The sequence below is a fragment of the Hyaena hyaena genome, unplaced genomic scaffold (genome assembly GCF_003009895.1).
Source record: "Hyaena hyaena isolate Hyena2069 unplaced genomic scaffold, ASM300989v1 scaffold_1241, whole genome shotgun sequence".
NCBI classification, from domain to species: domain Eukaryota; kingdom Metazoa; phylum Chordata; class Mammalia; order Carnivora; family Hyaenidae; genus Hyaena; species Hyaena hyaena.
Genome location: NW_024081876.1, coordinates 22,266 through 41,129, shown reverse-complemented (window position 1 = coordinate 41,129; position 18,864 = coordinate 22,266). Strand labels below are relative to the sequence as shown.

The 18,864-nt window shown below is 37.0% G+C and overlaps 1 protein-coding gene across 4 annotated transcripts; it reads left to right on the top strand.

The window, feature by feature from the left end:
- Positions 1-1,020: 1,020 nt before the first annotated feature.
- SPATA22 (spermatogenesis associated 22) lies at positions 1,021-17,832 on the top strand. Of its 4 annotated transcripts, none has more exons than XM_039223005.1 (9): positions 1,021-1,054; positions 3,468-3,582; positions 5,313-5,441; positions 8,317-8,377; positions 8,508-8,603; positions 10,039-10,381; positions 12,578-12,707; positions 14,587-14,684; positions 17,544-17,832. In XM_039223005.1, exons 2-9 carry the CDS (start codon positions 3,540-3,542, stop codon positions 17,733-17,735), a joined length of 1,092 nt encoding a protein of 363 aa, XP_039078936.1. In that variant the 5' UTR covers positions 1,021-1,054; positions 3,468-3,539; the 3' UTR covers positions 17,736-17,832. The 4 variants fall into 4 exon arrangements, with proteins under 4 accessions (XP_039078936.1, XP_039078933.1, XP_039078935.1 ...); XM_039223002.1 differs by lacking the exon at positions 1,021-1,054 and adding an exon at positions 1,474-1,636; XM_039223004.1 differs by lacking the exon at positions 1,021-1,054 and adding an exon at positions 1,479-1,562.
- The last annotated feature ends 1,032 nt before the right edge of the window (positions 17,833-18,864 follow it).

Here is an 18,864-nt window from a genome sequence, read left to right as displayed (position 1 = left end):
TCCCTGGGCCCCTCTCCACTTCTTGCACTCTCCCTCTAATAGTGGTAGTAATAATAATAACAACAAAATAAAAAACAAAAGCCTCCTCTTTGAAACCATGACGACTAACAAGTCTTTTCAGACATTTTATATGAAGTCTTCTCTTTTCCAAATTAAATGAAGACACAGTTACTTCAAACATATTCCTTAGTTTGGCATTCATACTCATTCTCCTTTCGACCTAATCTTATAAGAAACTAGAGATTACCCTGGAACAATGCAAGGGTGAGGGGCGCTGACCCCCCTAGCAGCTGAAAATCCCTGTATAACTTTTTACTCCCTAAAGCTTAAATTACTAATAGACTACTCTTAACTAGAAGCCTTACCGATAGTCAATTAACATATATTTTATATATGTGTTATATATCGTATCTTTACAATAAAGTAAGCTCCAGAAAAGACAATGTTACTAAGAAAATCATGGAGAGAAAATACATGTACAGTACTGTACTCTAAAATATCCAGCTATAAGTGGACTTGCACAGTTGAAAAGTGTACTTGTTCAAAGGTCAATTGTACTACTCTGTTTCACTGTCTCATAGTCCTAGGCCTGTACTAACAACCTTCCCTCCATCTGTAGACCCTCTGCACATTTCTGTTCACCTATCCCAGGTTTCAAATAGAAGATATAGTAAACAAAACATGGCCTTTGACTTCAGATAGAGCTAGAATTACTATTCCTGCCCGATAGTAAGTACTCAGTAAATGGTAGCCAGTTACTAATTATGGGCTAACATTTATTGAGCATTTACTGTGTTCCAGGACTGTTCATTTTTCTCTTAATACTTTTAGAGTGATTGAGTAAATGGTTATTCCTGTTTTACTTAAAAGGGAAATGTATGTTTAGAGGGGGTAAATAACTCGCCCAAGATCAGAGGGCCAGGAAGTGGCAGCCCAGCGCCCGAGGGCCAGAGCTCCAGGTCATTGCAGCGTTCCATTTCCTCTCCTGGGCGTTGAATGCGGGTTCTCTCCACTGAGCTCGCGCTAGAGCTGCAGCGCTCCCGCCAGCAGCCAGGTGAGTTTAATTCCCAGCCTACACCAAGCAAGGTCAAGCAAACCCGATGACCTGGTTTTGAGGCCTGAGGCCTTGCCGTCATTCTTTTCTAGGCGAACCTCCAACGTCTTATAAACGTCTTGGGTTTTAGAACCTACAAACTGTGAGGGCGTTGGGGGGAAGGGTAAAGCAGGGTGTTGGGCCACCAGTTGCGGGTACGTCTCAGCGGTGAATAGAACGGACTCGTCCCTAGAGCCGTCCCTGCGCCTCGTACCTCACAGTTGCGAACAGGAAGGACAGGTGGGTTAACGTCTTTTTCTCAGTATCCACTGAAGAGAAGACGCCATAGCGCCCGCGCCCCAGAGGCAGGTGGCTCGTGCGCCTGCGCAGTTGCTAGCGCGGGTGGAAGTGCGCCTGCGCAAAGCTCGACTTCTCGCGCTTCTTCAGAGGCCGGGAAGTCAGCAGTAGCTGACTGGGCTGTGTTGGCGACGACGACCACTACGGCGGTGGCGGAGCAAACGGGTGACGGGTGACGGTTATTGGATGGTTAGGAGCCCGAGGGTTAAAGTTAATGTGTTGGCCAGAGGGCCAAGAAGGGAAAGGGTGTGTTTTCTCTAGTTACCAAACTGCCTCAGTCCCTGGGTCAGTAGAGGTGGTTGGAAGAGAATGTAGACCTGACTGGACTGCCCAGGAGTGGCCCAAACAGGCCCTCCTTGCCTCCATTTGAGGCAGTTGCCTGTAGGGGCTCTGTGTGTGTGTGTGTGTGTGTGTGTGTGTGTGTGTGTGTGTTGTTTGAACAAACTTTTTGCACGTCAACCTCGCCAACCACATTACTGCCGTTAGAGTCCAGTTAGAAGCTGGGGTGGGGACAACTCAGGGTCCCCGACCATCTTGTGTGGGGGAAGATGTCTCATTTTTTTAATTTTGTTTGTATGGTGCCCAGAAATGTAATCGCACTTGTAAGCCCTCCTCTAGGTTCAGGATGTGAGTTGCGTTGGTATTTCGGTGCTGAGAAGAAGTCGCATAACCTCTGTTTTGCTTGCTAGAATGACATCAAGAATATTTTCTAAAGGGCCTGCTATATTCCGGCTTCAAGCCCAAGATTTAGAAACAAAGCAGAGGCAGTCCCTGCCCTTATGTTTCCCCATTTTTGTTTCTTTACGTGATATTTGGAAATTAGTGTTTACCTCAGTATGATTTACATTGTTACTTAGTTGTTTCCTCTTTGATAATGAATTTACGAGCAGAGATTACCTTATTTAGGTTTGTATTTTCCTGTAATAGGTGTTTGTTGCATCAAATTGGGACTGAAATATATATTTCCTTATATGTATAATATATTAGGGAAAAATTGCAACAAATTTTGTTGAAGAAAAAACTTGTTTCACTTGTTGAAATTATATAGAAATTGGCTAGAAATTTACCATCACTGTTAGTCTGGATGTTGAGGCCTTAGTCTTTGGTATTCTTTTTTTTTTTTTTTTAATTTTTTAAAAAATGTTTTATTTATTTCTAGGGGTGAGAGAGAGAGAGAGACAGCGTGAGCAGGGGAGGGTCAGAGAGAGAGGGAGTCACAGAGTCTGAAACAGGCTCCAGGCTCTGAGCTGACAGTCAGCACAGAGCCCAATGCGGGGCTCGCACCCACAAACCCCGAGATCATGACCTAAGCAAAAGTCGGACGCTTAACCGACTAAGCCACTCAGGCGCCTCAGCCTTTGGTATTCTGTAATACAGGGATCTCCAGTTAATGGCCAAAGCAAGTGATCTGCACAATGTTTTAAAGTGAGATGGAGCGTTTTCTCACATGGTTAGTTCAGTTGTGTAGGTTTCTCCCTGGTCTTGAAGGATATTGGCTTGCCAGCGTTGTAGCCACTTTCCTCTTTATAAATCTGGTTCAGAGTCGTCATTGTGGGTCCTTGGTTCTGAAATATGTTATGTGGACTGTGTGAAAGAAAACCTCTGTATGTTTAGGCAGCAAGGTTATAGCAACCTTAGTCCCAATCAATTTTTTTTTTTAAAAGCAAGTCTTTTTTTTTTTTTTAAGGTTTTATTTATTTCTAGGAGAGAGAGAGAGCGTGAGCAGGGGAGGGTCAGAGAGAGAGGGAGTCACAGAGTCTGAAACAGGCTCCAGGCTCTGGGCTGGCAGTCAGCCCAGAGCCCGACGCGGGGCTCGAACCCACGAACCCCGAGATCATGACCTAAGCGAAAGTCGGACGCTTAACCGACTAAACCACCCAGGCGCCCCAGTCCCAATCAATTTTGAACAGAGTTGGGAAAATGGATTATGTTGTAAATTCTTATTTGGGAAACAAAAGATTCTGTAAAGTGTTAACCTTATTTTGAAGTCATGGGATTAAATAAAAATTTCAGTAATTACTAGGCTGAGAATTTGATTTTTTTGTTGATAAAATGTGAATTGCAAATTTCTTTGAAGGTTTAGTCAGACAACTTCATTTGTAAATTTGGAGTGCTAAAGAAGAAGTTGCAGACTTTGATATTGAAGGAAATGAAGAGAAACCTAAATGAAAATTCAACTCGAAGTACAGCAGGTATTGAACAACTTTTATCGTTAAATTTTCTTTAGTTTTATATACCGTGTAAGTCTTGTATAGTTTATAGATGGAACATTTTGGAAGGAACTTTAGAAAAGGCTGAACATGCAGTCTAACCTCTTTTAGGTGCAAGGAAATAAGATAACTTATTCAGGGCAAAATAGTGGCAGAAGTAGGAGTAAAACCAAACTTTCCTGGATTTACTCTAGTGTTCTTTCTACAAACCTTATGCATTTGAGTTGTTCTGCACTTTTAAACTGAAAACAAAGAAATAGGCTTATTTCTGTTTGTATTTGTGACTTTCTTATTTAAAATATTTCCAGAAGCATTTCTGTCTCCCTAACAACTTCCCCTACCATTTCTTCTTTCTCAGTTTATTAGTTAGTACAAGGACAGATGGTAAAAATGAAGAGAACCACAGAAATGGTGATAATGCATAGTGAAGATAGTAATAGCTATTATTTATGGTGAATGTACTTTATTCTAGCCATTAATTATAATGTATTAATTTATTTAATTTTTACACTGGGCTGGGCATTGTTATCATTCCTGTTTTCCAGATGAGAAACTAAGGCACAGAGAGGTTAAATAAGTAACTTATGAAGTGGCAGAACCAGCATTTGAACCTAGAAATCTTGGCTGTAGCATCTGTGCTCTTAATCATTGTATTATCCTGTCTCTCTATGTATGTCGTATTAGTACAATGAGTTTAAGGAAATTGCCCAAGTTTATATCTTGAAGTTGTGATTCAAACCAAGGCAGTCTGATTTCAGAGCTCTCATAATTTTCCCAGCATTTCATCAGATAGTTGTCACAGAGACTATATTCTCCCTTAGTACATGTTGATGGACAAGCTAGAGTACAGTCTAGTGGCAAGATACCTGAATTGAGATTTGGGAACCTTAGGTCCTGTCTAGGTTCTTCCACTGTGGTACCATGCCAGCTTTTTGAATCCCTTTTTTTGGTCTGAGATCCCTTCTAGTTTTAGTGTTTATAAATTCTGACACTTGGCTTGACTTGAGATCCTAGGGTTCCCATCTGGAGAGCTTGGAGGTAATATTTATGTATTCTCATGGGGACTGGATATTATCACTTTAAGGCATTTTAAAAGTGACCCGCAGAAAATAATGCATTACAGACACCTGGAGTGCTTGCTAAAATTGTGGAGTTTTGGATTCCGTACTAAATCTGCTTAAATAAAATCTCTGAGAATGGGGTCTAGGAACTGGCATGTTAAGCACAAGTCCATGTAAATCTTAATCAAATGAGAACCGTGGCCCTAAAGAGTGTGCTATTATAGTCTAAAGAGTGGTTAGGGTTTTGGAAAGCATGGGTCAAGGTTTGGTTTTCCCTCACCTCTCTTGTACTTGAAGGGTCCCCTCCAGTTGACATGGTAATAAGCAAGCACAGAAGGGAAATAAGGAAAACAAAAAGTGGATTTGGAAAGGGTTGAGGGTGAGGGCGGAGATGGGAATTACTTCCAAACAAGAGGAATTAAGTCAGTTTTAATGTAGAACAAGAAAGGAGTTTTTGTAGAGACAAATGAGGCTGTTCGGAATCTTAAAACGAATGTAAAAATCAATCCAAAGATGTAGAAATATATCTATAATAAATATAAAATCAACATATAAAAGTAGACAAATTCAAGTTGTATATTATACAGTTACTCTATAACTAGACCAACTCTTTGCCTATTACATACTAATATATTGATGTATTTAATTTAGGCTGTTTGCCTGTACCATTGTTCAATCAGAAAAAGAGGAATAGACAGCCACTAACTTCTAATCCACTTACAAATGATCCAAGTATCAGTACTGCTTCTGACAGTTATGATTTCCCTCCTCTACCAACAGGTAAGAAAATAAGGTGAACATTTTCAGAAAATAAGACTTAAGATTATAGAAAATTACCATTTTTATATTATTATAATGGAAATAGAAAGTTTATTTTTTATTCTTTTCACCATCCAAATATAGGGATTACTTGGCTCTTTCTGAACATTCCAGTACAGTAGTTTGAGTTTCCTGGTCTACAAGAGTGGCTTAGCATTTAAATGGAGTATCTTAGATCTGGAGCCTTTGTTCTAATGAAGTTGTAACCCACATTGTAAAGATTTGTTTTTTTCTTTTTCAAGATACGTGGATATGGTGACTTAGGCATGTGGAGAAACTCAAGTTGCCTCAGGAATAGGAATAAGTGTGCATGTGAACACAGGAAAAATGGGGGTGGAAGGGTAGAAGCCTAAAATTTCTACTGCTTGTTTTTTTCTCTTCTCATAGCATTTTTGCCTTTCTTCATTTGTTGCTTCATTTCTCTCATCCAGTAGGCTTCCTTATAGCTTCAACTAGCCCATGAACTAAATTGCCCTTGCGGGGAGTTAACATAACCTTTTTAGTTCTGGTTCTCAGAAACCACTGTTGACTGCCTTCTGTATCTTTTGATTAAATTCTAGAGATAGAGAGCCTTTGGTTCAACACGTCTTTTTCAGTGAGGTCATTAAAATTCTGGTTTAGCTTTATGATTAGGCCTCTCATCTCTGGAACAGTTAACTGTGTGGTGGGTGCAGAGAAGTCTTAATGTTTGCTGACTTTTTATTTCTCTTCAGAAGAAGGCATGGACAGGCAGACATTCTGAAATATACTTGGTATATGCTGGTTATATACATTTATATATTTTTGAGGATACTTTAAAAATCTTTGATAGGTTCTTTTGCAACTGGGATTTTAAAATCTCTTTACATATTTATATTCATATATAAATATAAAAATATATATTTGGTAATTTCATCAGTGTGCTACCATAGACTTTAGTCTACTTCTAAATCTATATTTTCTTTTCTTCCATATTTGAGGAATTCAGAGTAGGAATTTTGTATTCTCATTTTTATGGATAAAAGATAAAAATTCACATGGATATGCGTGAGTGGGCATTTATGTGGTCATCCTCTGCCATCTGAAAAATTTCTCTGATGTTTAAAATATTTTTATAAATAGCATGAATGTTGGCCTTGAAAAATAACAGCAGTTGGAGCTACTCCATAGGGAAATGTTCATCCTCCTGAAGTACTGAATTGTCCAAACTCTGACCAGGATTACTATCTATCAGAGATATAATAAAATTCTTATACTGGGTAAGAGATAGGACTAGATCAGTGTTTTTCAAATTTGTCTCTTGAGGGGCACCTGATAACTCAGTCGGTTAAGCGTCTGCCTTTGGCTCAGGTCATGATCTCACAGTTAATGGGTTCAAGCTCCACATAGGGCTCTGTGCTGACAGCTCAGAGCTTGGAGCCTGCTTGGGATTCTGTGTCTCCCTCTGACTCTGCCCCTCCCCCACTCATGCTCTGTATCTCTCTCTCTCTCTCTCTCTCTCTCTCTCTCTCAAATAAACATTTAAAAAAATTGTGTCTTGGGGCGCCTGGGTGGCTTAGTTGGTTAAGCGTCCGACTTTCGCTTAGGTCATGATCTCGCAGTTCGTGGGTTCGAGCCCCACGTCGGGCTCTGTGCTGACTGCCAGCTCGGAGCCTGGGGCCTGTTTCAGAGTCTATGACTCCCTCTCTGATCCTCCCCTGCTCACGCTGTCTCTCTCTCTCTGCTCAGAGCCTGGAGCCTGTTTCAGAGTCTGTGACTCCCTCTCTGACCCTCCCCTGCTCACGCTCTCTCTCTCTCTTTCTCCTAGAAATAAATAAAAAAACATTAAAAAAAATTAAAAAAAAAATTGTGTCTTGATCCATTAACATAACATTTAAGTTAATATTTAAAGAAGGAACTAGAAGAGAATAGAGTAGATTAGAAAATATCAGAGTGCATCACACATAGTAAGGATACAAATTGATGGTGCAATTTTGTTATGTGCTCTCTCCTTTCTCTCATGCACACACATGCATACTGTATGTGTGTGTGTATATATATGTGTGTGTGTTCTTTTTTTTAATGTTTATTTTGGAGAGACAGAGCATGAGAGGGGAAGGGGCAGAGAGAGAGAGAGAGAGGGAGACACTGAATCCGAAGCAGGCTCCAAGCACTGAGCTGTCAGCACAGAGCCCTATGTGGAGTTTGAACCCACCAACTGTTAGATCATGACCTGAGCCAAAGGCAGATGCTTAACCGACTGAACCACCCAGGTACCCATATATATATATATGTTCTGGGCTATGATGTCGTTTTATTTAAAGTTATTTATTTCTTTTGAGAGAAAGAGAGCACACAAGCATGGAAGGGGCAGAGAGAGGGGGAGAGAGAATCCCAAGCAGGCTCCATACTGTCAGTGTGGAGTCTGATGCAGGGCTAAAACTCATGAACCATGAGGTCATGACCTGAGCTGAAATCAAGAGTCTGGCGCTTAACCTACTGAACCACCCAGGTATCCCTGGGCTATGATGCATTTTCTTTTGCTGTGGGTTGGGATCAAGAAAGTTTAAGAAACATTGATTACACTGAATTCGTGTTACAAAATACGAGGTAGTATATATACTAGGATTGACTGTGGAAAAGATACAGATTAAACTATTATCCTTGTTTAAAATACAGTGAGGAAGAAAGACATCTGTAAAAATTAATAAGACAGGCTGTGACAAATTCCACAACAAATGCTGTTGAAGACCACATCCATATCTTCAAGTCCGTTGCTTCAAGCTTTTAGTTTCCCACCAATTAAATAAGTATGAAATAATTATTTTTTAAAAATGTTAGCTATCTTACTTTTATCTGTTTACTTATATCTTTTGAGATTGGGCCTGGGAAGCAGTGAATCCAGAGTTGCCTCCTTTAATGAAAACAGTGAACACAGGGTATGTGGAGAAATATACACTAGTGACTGTGTATGTCTGAAACTGAGTGTTGTCATTCTTCTGTGTACATTTTACATTTCTCAGTTTGGAAACAAGCTATTAATATTTATAAGACATGATTCCTTTAAAGGCAAATGCCACATTCAGTTTGTCATCCCCTGAGAAGTCAAGATTCTGTGTCCAAGTCTATTCAATCAAATACTGAAAGAAGCAAGAGTAGTTGGAGGTGAGTTTACTTAAGATTTCTCTCCTTCTCCTTCCCCTCTCCTCCTCCCCTCCCTTCCCTCCTCCTTCATCTCTTTGTCCTTGCTTAGACAAAATTACATTCAAGAAATTTTTATACTTAATACTAACTAAGTATGTGGGCTCACCCAGGAAGATGAAAGGACTGTAGTTCTTCAGGGCTTGTCCCCAGGCCAGGAGCACCTCCTAGACAAAAACGTTGGAGCAAGTTGCAGATGTGTTGTTTACCAGTAAGGAGTTGGGAAGCTGAAAGAAACTTTTCTAAACTGAGTAATAAAAGTAATTCCATAGTCATAGAAAGACAAAATCATTTCTGTTCTCTCTATTGGAAGTAAAAATTGCTGTCATATGAGGAGGTGATAGATGTGGGAAAAGTTTTAGAGAGGTGTATTAGGCAGTTAATTAATAGAAATGCCAGTAATGTTTTTTTATGGATTTTGTGATGTTTACAGTATCAGTCACCTTCTAAATTTTGTAATTATTTGTGATATCTTTTCTCATTATTTTCATACCTAATTTTGGACCTAATTTACTTGAGAAGGAAGGCTGCCCGCATTATACAAGCTTCAGGCCCCATACAGTCTGGACTTGTGCCTGGTCGCTAGGGAACCGGGACCTTTTCTTGGATTATTTTCTCTAATGAGGGATGAGTTAGTTGTATTATTTGCCCCCTTGTGATACTGGTGATATTTTCAGAAAACTTATTCAGAAATAAGAATTTGTGACCTGGACTAGTTTCTCCCTGTGGAACTCTTAACTAGTATGCTCAGAAATTATAGGTTTGATCATAATTGATTTTGAATTAATTAGAGGCCTCATTAACATCATGTTCTCATCAGTTCTGATCTCCTCATAGATTAAATTAATCCAACTCGGTTAGATTGATGTAATAAAATGCTGCAACAGATTCATAAGTTGGGCTTTTAAGCTATATAGTAAAACTACAAAATCTCTAATCAAAACCTGCACTGCCCATATTTATTCTCCTTGTGATTTAAAACACCTATAAGCCATAGTTTAACTTGTTAAAATTTTACTTTGTAGAAAACTTAAAAATAAATGTATAAAGAAACAACCAAATGTCCTTAAAATCTTATACTCAGAGACAACCACTGTCATATGAAGGCTTATATGGTTTAAAAATATACTTTATAGTGCTGGAGTCCGTATTGGGAGAGTAGGATTCTCTGGGTTCCAGATTGACAGTAAATTGCTGTATAACTTCAGGCAAGTTATTTCGTCCCTCAGTTTCCTCACCTAAAAAGAGAGGTATAATTTATTGTAGGGTTGTTATGATAATGTATTTGGAATTTCCAACTAGTCAGTAGTTACAGAATATTTTATAAACCACAATTTCCCACTATGAAAAGGAAAAGTATGTAGACATAAAAACTAATATTAATTTTAAATTATTACAGCTACAGAGATGACAAAAAAAATACTAGCTGGAAAACTTGGGATAGAAATGATTTTAAGCCTCAATGCAAAAAGACAAACTTAGTGGCAAATGATGGAATAAATTCTTGTCCAAGGAGTTGGGGAGCTCAACAACAGAAACAGTTGAGAATATCGGAACCTCCTAACTCATCTCACCAAAGAGAAACTGAAGTACTCAGACAAACACATTCAACAAAAACACCTGACTCCACAATGAGAGGTCTAGACAAAAACAGTGCATTACAGGCATTTAAGCCTAATTTTCAACAAAACCAATTTAAGAAGAAAATGTTGGATGATATTCCAGAAGAAAGCACTCTCAAGGTAAACTTTTAAATATGAATTATTTACATTTTTGCATTTATGTTTAAAATGAGATAAATATTTAGAAGTTTACAGAGATAGGAGCATTTAAAATCAATCCTATGGCATGCATTACTTGTTTAACACAAATACCTAGTTCCATTGGAGTGGATGAATGTTTGTTTCCAAAATATTTTCTTAGAGGTTGTGAATGGCTGCTCCTCTTCATAGTTCCTTTATTTAGAATATCCTACCAGGTTCTGAATTTCACTGTTTATTGATTGTTGTGGTGAAGAGTTTATCCATTACTTGTAGAAATTCTCAAAGTTCTTCTGTAAATGGTCAGATACTAAATATTTTTTACTTTATGGGTCACCGGGTCTCTTAGCTATACCACTCAACTCTGTCTTTATAGCTTGTAAGCAGCCATAGACAGTACATAAATGAATAGGCTTCTCTGTGTTCCATTAAAAGTTTACAAAAATAACAGGATAGATTTGAACTGCAAGTTAGAATTTATTGTACCTTTCCAGCTTCGTATTCCATAATCTACTAAGTCTCCAGTACACTAGTCATTTCAGACCCTTCACAATTCTCTGCATATGATATGCACTCTAATACGACTCTGCTTTGGTTTATATTTTCCCCTATATCTGTACTTCAGCCTTACTTCCTCCTATCACCACTCTTTGCTCTAATTGTTCTTTGTAAATATCTTTTATATATTCTATGTGCTGGGTGTTCACTACCTTCCTTCCCTTGTCCCCTCATTCAGTAGATATTTTACCCTTCACTCTTCTTTGTGTTTTGGAAGGCTGAATTGTCCTCCACAGTACAGCATCCTGAGTCCCTGGGCTAACTCCTATTAGGGGTCAGCCAGTTGGGTTCACTGGCAGGAAATCAGAGGGTGGAGAGTAAGATTGGGGTTTCCCATTTTCTCCCTGTTTAAATGTTGTGTCATAGTCGGTAGCTGTCCCTAAAATTATATGACCCCTCCATGAGGCCAGCTTTCACAGGTGTGGTAATTTTATTTCCTCCCTTTGTCCTTTCAGCCTAGGAGTGACAGTAGCTTCTTATTGTTGTCAGTCTTTGAGGGCTTAAGTACCCTGTGTCTGTTCTGTGCATATACCTGTAAGAAGTCTTTACAATAGAAAGTTTGTTTTTTTTTGTTTTGTTTTGTTTTTTGCTAGAAATCTGACTGATAAAGCATATGTCATAGTGGCTTTCAACCTTATGTTTCCTCTTATAAAAGAATGATATGCATAGTTACCTTAGTAACAGTTGTTCATTATGGTAGTAGCTCTCAATGGGAGGCATTAATATTTTGGGTAGGAAGAGGAGGAGGAAGAAGGTAATTGTAGTTGGAAACAAAGTCCCATCAATTGTTCTTTGATGTGCCCCCACCCTCACAAAGGAAAGTGCCCTCTTCCCCACCCCACCCCCCTCCCCAAATTAGTAACTTAATGCACCGTATTCTTAGTTGATTTTTAAAAATGTCAAACACATTCCCATCTCAAGGCCTTTACACTCGGCTTTCCCTCAATCCTCACTCATCAACCTATTTAAAATAATAATCCCTGTCTTTCTTTATCCTTTTACTGTTTTTTTAAAAAATGCATAGGATATATCAATTCCCAACATTCAATTATGTATTTATTTTCTGAATCTTCCATTCAAAGGCAAAATTTATGAGGGTAGATATCTTGTCTGTTTTGTTCAGTGTTGTTTTTTTTTCATTAACTATACGTGGTGCATAGTAAGTGCCAATGAGTACTTTCGTAATGAATGAGTGAATGTGTCTGGCTCCTCTCTTAGAGTATTATGACATTAGGGAAAGGAATTGTGTTTTACTCACCTGTGTTTATCACCGGATCGGCACATAATGTTTTAAAAACAAGTAAACAAATGAATGCCCATATAAATAATTCTCTGCTTTAAAAATACTCAATGAATAAACAAATGAGTGATGAATGTCTATGTAACTAATTCTCTTCTAGATTAATTGACTCTAAGTACATTCTAGTTTTTCCTGCTATAAAGTGCTAATGGTATCTTTAATTTAGGGAATAACTGTACTAAAATTAACTATAGTGTTTTTTTTACATATATTACACATTTTATACCTAGGGACCTAGAGTCTTTACCATGGAAAGTGAAAGTGTGTGATGAAAAAAAATGAAAGGATTTTCTAATGCTATTTTTTAATTTTTTCAAAAGGAAGCCTCATTGTTTCAAGTAAAGCTTAAGGAAAAAGATAATTCTTTAAGAATTATATCTGCAGTTATTGAAAGCATGAAGTACTGGTGTGAACATGCACAGAAAACTGTACTTCTTTTTGAAATATTGGGTAGGTATGATACTTCAGAAAACCTCAGTAATACTATTTGGACAATACTTTTGAATGTTAATAGGAATATCTAAGGAATCTTAAAGAAAAATAACATTTGCAAAAGGAGATTATGGTTTATTAGGATTTTCTCCATTTCCTGGATCTGTCATTGGTTTGTGTGACTTAAGATGTATTTAGTTATTTGTTCTAATATTCTTCTGATTCATAATGTTAAAACTGGAGAGATTATTACAAGGGCTCTAAACCTTTGAGGTAGGTGAGGAAATGGGGCAATTAATTAGAGTACATTAGACTATAATAAAGCTAGTTAGCTGCAGAAATGGATCTAAGAACAAAATCTTCTTTATTCTCTATCTGGTGTTCTTTGTACTATATTACACTAAATCCAGTAGTAATTTTGTATATACACTAAATCATATTTTAAATACTCTAAAAGAACATCCTTTAGTGATATGAGAAAACACCCTATGATTAATCTGTTTTTTAAATTATTACTTAACTTTTTAGAATGTTTCTGGAATTTGAGTTTACCTAGAATGAAGAGATAAACAAGTAAGAAGTAGAGACTCAAATGTAGTCTCTTTTGATGTAGTTCTTTTGATAATTCAAATAAAATAAATATTTAATTCCATTTAAATTATGAAATATTCTAAATGTATAGAAAAATAGAGAATATAATAAATATCCACATACCTATGTTATAGATCTGTTTGAAACCCCCATCCTTGTTTCTTCTTCTCTAAAGATAATCCCTGTGGTATCTTCTTTGTCCATGCTTTTATAACTTTACTATGTACATCTGATTTCATAATTTATATATTTTTCTTTATGTGTTTTAAAATACACGGTTGGCATTTTCATCTAGAATTACGTTTTTGATTTCAGCCATCTTTCTGTCCTATCACAGTGTTGGCTTCATCCTGAAGCTCCAAATGTGGTGTCTCCAGCAGCCTCTGACTCTTCCCTTTTGGTATTAGGATGGCTATCCTCTGTACCACACATACTTATACTATACCACACTGTCACATCCTTCGGTAGTTTCTTCTTATTGGTTTTTCCAGAAACTAGTAAATGACACCTAGCATATCATCATTTCTGGCTAGGTAACAAGACCATCACTGAAATCCTCAACTCTGTAGCTGGGGAATGGGATATGCTGAATGGGTTAAATCAGTCTCCTGGATCAGTGGGTGGGGCAAATCCTATCCAAATCATATGGCTAATAATGACATAGCAGAGGTTTCCTAGGGGAAAATGTGTGTATTATTAGGGGAAATGGAGACTGACCTCAAAATAACAAATGTTCACTGTCAGCACTCATCAGGTGGCTATTAAAGGAATGAATAATGTTCTCATTTGATAATTTATTGAAATAAACATGAAATATTATTTGCATTTTATATATGAAACAGATTTGAGAGAGGTTAAACAATTTGCTCAGTTTAGTTAAGTTTAAGAACTGGGATGCAAATAAATAATTTCTGATGCTAATGCAGTTTTTCCTTCATTAAACCTTGATGCTTATTCATTATATGTTTGTATTTTATTATTATAATATAGAATGGTCTAAGGATTTAACCACTCCATATAACACATTATAAGAAAAAAAAGCATCAAACAGCCAAGTATTGTCAGTGGTATGAACTTGGGCATATCACCTGTTCCTGAGTTGGAAAGGGCCAGAAATTTTGCTTTCCTTAGTATAAAACAGTTTCAGAAATACTGTTCTCTCTTAAAGTGTTGTCTTTTATTATTGTATAAATAAGAGTAGGAGAGCTTGGTATAGGAATAGTATTTAAATACCACTTCTCACTGTTAAATTTTATTTACATTTTACCAGCACTGATTTTTCTCCCCCTATTTTAATGTTGCTTAGCTGTTCTTGATTCAGCTGTTACATCTGGTCCATATTATTCAAAGACTTTCCTTATGAGAGATGGGAAAAATACTCTGCCTTGTGTATTTTACGAAATAGTGAGTATTTGTTTAAATATTCTTTGCAAAGCCTGTACCAATAAAACATACAAATGTGGGCTGTAATTTCATTGCAGTAGAAATTCTGTTAACAATTTAGTAGTACTTTCAACATTTTGTTTGGTTTTAATTCTGATGTTAAAATTTATTTGTTCAGCTAATCTGGAGAACCTACCGGCACCCGCCAGGTGCTGTGCTAGATGCAAAGGATACAAAATGGAATATAAGTGCTAAATAGCTCTTTCTTTCAAAGAGTTTATATAATCTCAGGTAGAGAGAGTTACATAAATGTTACACTTTGGCCTGATAAATGGTATGATAGAGGAATGTGCAGTGTGCTAAAAAAGTAGATAAAAAGGATGGGGCAGATCAGAGACAGGTTTTTGAAGAATGTAGTAACCTATCTTATCTTACATATTAAAAAACTAATAAAGCCAGAGTGTGTTGGGGGAAGGGAGAGGCGTGAGGAGTGCATTCTAAGGTGTGAGGGCAGCATATGCTAAGAGAGAACATGGATTGTAGAGGAAACTACAGGTAGCTTATAATTACCAGAGCCTGGAGGTAATAAGTGATGGGGATGAGGATAGTGGTTTTGAAGTTGAAGGAAGGCAAAGAGTGGGCTGGGATATAGGAAAGACTCTTTGTGACAAAGAAGGCTGAGGGTGACAAAGGAGGGTGGAGATCACAAAGGAGGCTGGAGACTTTTAACTTAGATACATTATAGAAGAGTTGAGTATTCTGGTTGTCCTTGATTCTGAAATCAGACTTGGATTCCAGTTTTTACTCCCACCATTTACTAGTTTTATGACCTTGAGTAAAGCTACTTCAACTTTCTGAGTTTTTTTGATTTGTAAAATGGTTGGACTAATTCCTACTTTGAGAGGTAATTTTGAAGATAAGATGATAAAACATATGAATGTACAGCATTTGACACATAGGAGATGATCAAGAAATAATAATTATGTTATTAAGTTCTATCATATCTTTAATACTTATTTTCTCTAGTTTGATAACTTTAAACATTTTTTGTTGAAGTATAATATATACCTAAAAGTGTACAAATCATAATTGGACAGCTCTATGAAGTATCTGTGAAGTGTCCCAAAGTGAACATTACCAATGTTAAGAAATAGAGTATTGCTGTCACCCGATGCATCCTTGTGTCTGCCATTCATTGCCTCCTGTCTCTACCTAAAAGTAACTACTGTCCTGACTTCTAATATCACAAATTAATTCTGCTTCATTTTGACCTTTATATAAATAGTATTATATAGTATATCTTTTATGTCTTTGTCTCAACACAGTGTTTGTAAGATTCATCTGTGTTGTAGCTATAGCCGAATTATTTATATTTCTATGTACAGTATTCTGTTGTAAAACAATTTAATTTTCTATTCTGTTGTTGGTGGCATCTGAGTTGTTTCCAGATTTTTTGATGTTAGGAATGCTCTGTGAATATTCTTCTATATGTTTCTTGTGCATATGCACACATTTCTGTTGAGCATCTACCTAGAGGTAAAATCACTGCATCATTGTGTATGTGTATATTCCAATATAGTAGTTATTTATCAAAGAATTTTCCAAAGGGCTGTTCCAGTTTACACACTCACAGTCAGTGCAGGTGAGTTGTAATTTTTCCACATTATTATCAACACTTAGTACAGTCATTCTTTTTTGTTTCAGCTATTCTAGTGGTGTTTAGTGCTATCTTATTTCTGTACAGTCCCTGGTGACTAATGAGTTGAACACCTTATATATGTTTACTGGCCACTTAGATACCTTCTTTAAAGTCTGTTCAGGCCTCTTGTTCTTTTTTCTTTTGAATTATTGTTTTGTCCTTAATTCTTTAGATGAGGTTTTTGTTTGCGTTTTTTTATAACTATTCTGGGTACAAGTTCTTTGTTCATTATTTGTATTGCAAATATTTTCTCATACTCCATAGTTTGCTTTTTCTTAACGGTAGGTTTTGAGGAACAGAAATTCTTCATTTTAATATAGTCTTTTTAGCAATTATCACTATTACCCCTTATAGCTAGTGCTTTTTATGAACATTTGGTGAAAGCAATTCCAGAATACTTTAATTTTATTCATAATTAAGAGGATTTGATGCTGGCTGGGTTTTTTTCTGTTTTTGTTTTTTTTGTTTCCTATTTTACTAGGCTCACTAAGGCATAGGTCTTTTTGGGTTCCCACCCTAAGCTGGGAGTGAAGGTGGAGGTGGTGACCAGGATCTCTTTTCCTTGTGGGCTTCTGACTCTATTTTTTATCTCCCAGTCCTAGGAGCCTTTCAAAAGCTCTGTTCTGTTTCTTAGACTCTTAATTTTCTTGACTATACTTGATATATAATCTCAGGGAGAAACATCCCTAAATGTCAGGCCCCATTCTGGACTCCTGTCCTCTCCCAAATGGGTGTCTCTGTATTCCTTCTCTCTGTTGGTATCTCTCTAATGTCTACAGAAGATATAAAAATATTTCATCCAGCTATTCTAGTTGTTCTTAGCTAGCTGGAAACTTGGCCTGAACTACCTGGTCTACCATATACTAAAAGTGGAGCTCTAGCAGTCTAATAGAAGTGAATAATTCATGTGCCATTACAGTGGGAGTTATCAGTCTTTTAAGAAGCAACAGCTCACCAGCTTGTAAGAAGCCCCACCCAAGTGAAGGTCTTTCCTCTGTGTTAGGGCACCCCCGTATGCCCAGCTATTATGGTCTTGTCAGCAGTGGGGCTCTAAGTCAGCTGAGTGAATTACAGCATTTTGAGGTGATTAACATTTTGTTGATTATATTTTTGGTTTCAAACAATTGAAATTCAGATGAAGTAAAAAATAACTTTATTGATTTTTTTTTTTTTTAAAACAGGATCGTGAACTTCCAAGACTGATTAGAGGCCGAGTTCATAGGTGTGTTGGAAACTATGACCAGAAAAAGAATATTTTCAAATGTGTTTCTGTCAGACCAGCATCTGTTTCTGAACAAAAAACTTTCCAAGCATTTGTTAAAATTGCAGATGCTGAGATGAGGTATTATACTAATATAATGAATGAAATTTAAATAGTGATGAAGGAAGTTTAAATAGTATAATTTAAAGCATTTTTGTTATTGTTTAAGTTATCATCTCCATGGTTTTATAGCCACTGTTTTTCTGTATTTCATTTGTTGAATTAAAATATTTCAGCCTTTTAAATGTGGGAAGTTTTTTTATGACGGTGCACTTGCTAAAATTAAACAACCATTTTGGATAAAAATGTTCAATATAATAGGAATAGATGCTTATTTAACATGAAGTAATAATACATTTGAGTCAGCCCAAAAGCTAACATCAAGCTTGATGGGGAAATATAGGGACATTCCCACTAAAGTCAGGAATAAGACAAGGGTGCCCACTATCAGCACTGTTACTAAGCATTATACTGGAGCAGCTAGTCTATGACATTCATTTAATTACTTTAAAGTACTTAGTAAGCATATATTTTTTATATATAATTTGCATTTAATTCTCTCTTTACTTCCTTATATCTGTCTTTCTAAAATACATCTGCACTCTGATCTTTCCTCTCTACATCCTCTCCCTGCCCTCATTTTTTGGATCTCTATTGTTTACCTCTCTATGAAGCAAACAAGTGGAGGGGAGTTATAATCTCCAGCTTTAAAAACAATCATGGTGGAAGAATCCCTTAGAAGGTACATGAAAGGAGGATGCAGAAGATGATAGCAAGTTCTCATCTAGCTTTGCAGTTACTGCCTTATACCAAAGATTCAGTTGTGATGCCAGTTGGGAGATCACATCCAGAAAGATTGGTGTACACTCCTTTAGAATATGGTATATACTTTGAACCAGGAGTTTATATGTGGTGCCGTTTCTTCCATAACTTTGATTCATGAGTCCAGGAATCAAAGGGTGGTAGCAGGACTGACTTTTGTCATTATTAGACCAAATAATGTACTCAAAAATTTTTTGCTTCCCATCCCCACAATTTTGGGCTGCTGGCTAGAGATCTTACTTTCTGTTGTAGCTGGGTTGCTCCAAATGTAGACACTGAGACGAAGTCTTATTATTTGCTGGTACTTTATTTTGACTGTTACCTGACAGGGGGAAGAGACAGAGGGGTAAATAGCAAAGATGGGAAAACCAGTAACTGGGGAGGCTTATTAAGTTGGCCACTACTGAGGTGAATAAGAC

Bases quoted from the DNA above. Each gene is read 5' to 3' on its own strand.
- SPATA22 (XM_039223005.1), top strand. From the start codon at position 3,540: ATGAAGAGAAACCTAAATGAAAATTCAACTCGAAGTACAGCAG. The intron at 3,583-5,312 runs GTATTGAACAAC...TATTTAATTTAG, and splicing joins TTCAACTCGAAGTACAGCAG to GCTGTTTGCCTGTACCATTG. The intron at 10,382-12,577 runs GTAAACTTTTAA...TTTTTTCAAAAG, and splicing joins CAGAAGAAAGCACTCTCAAG to GAAGCCTCATTGTTTCAAGT.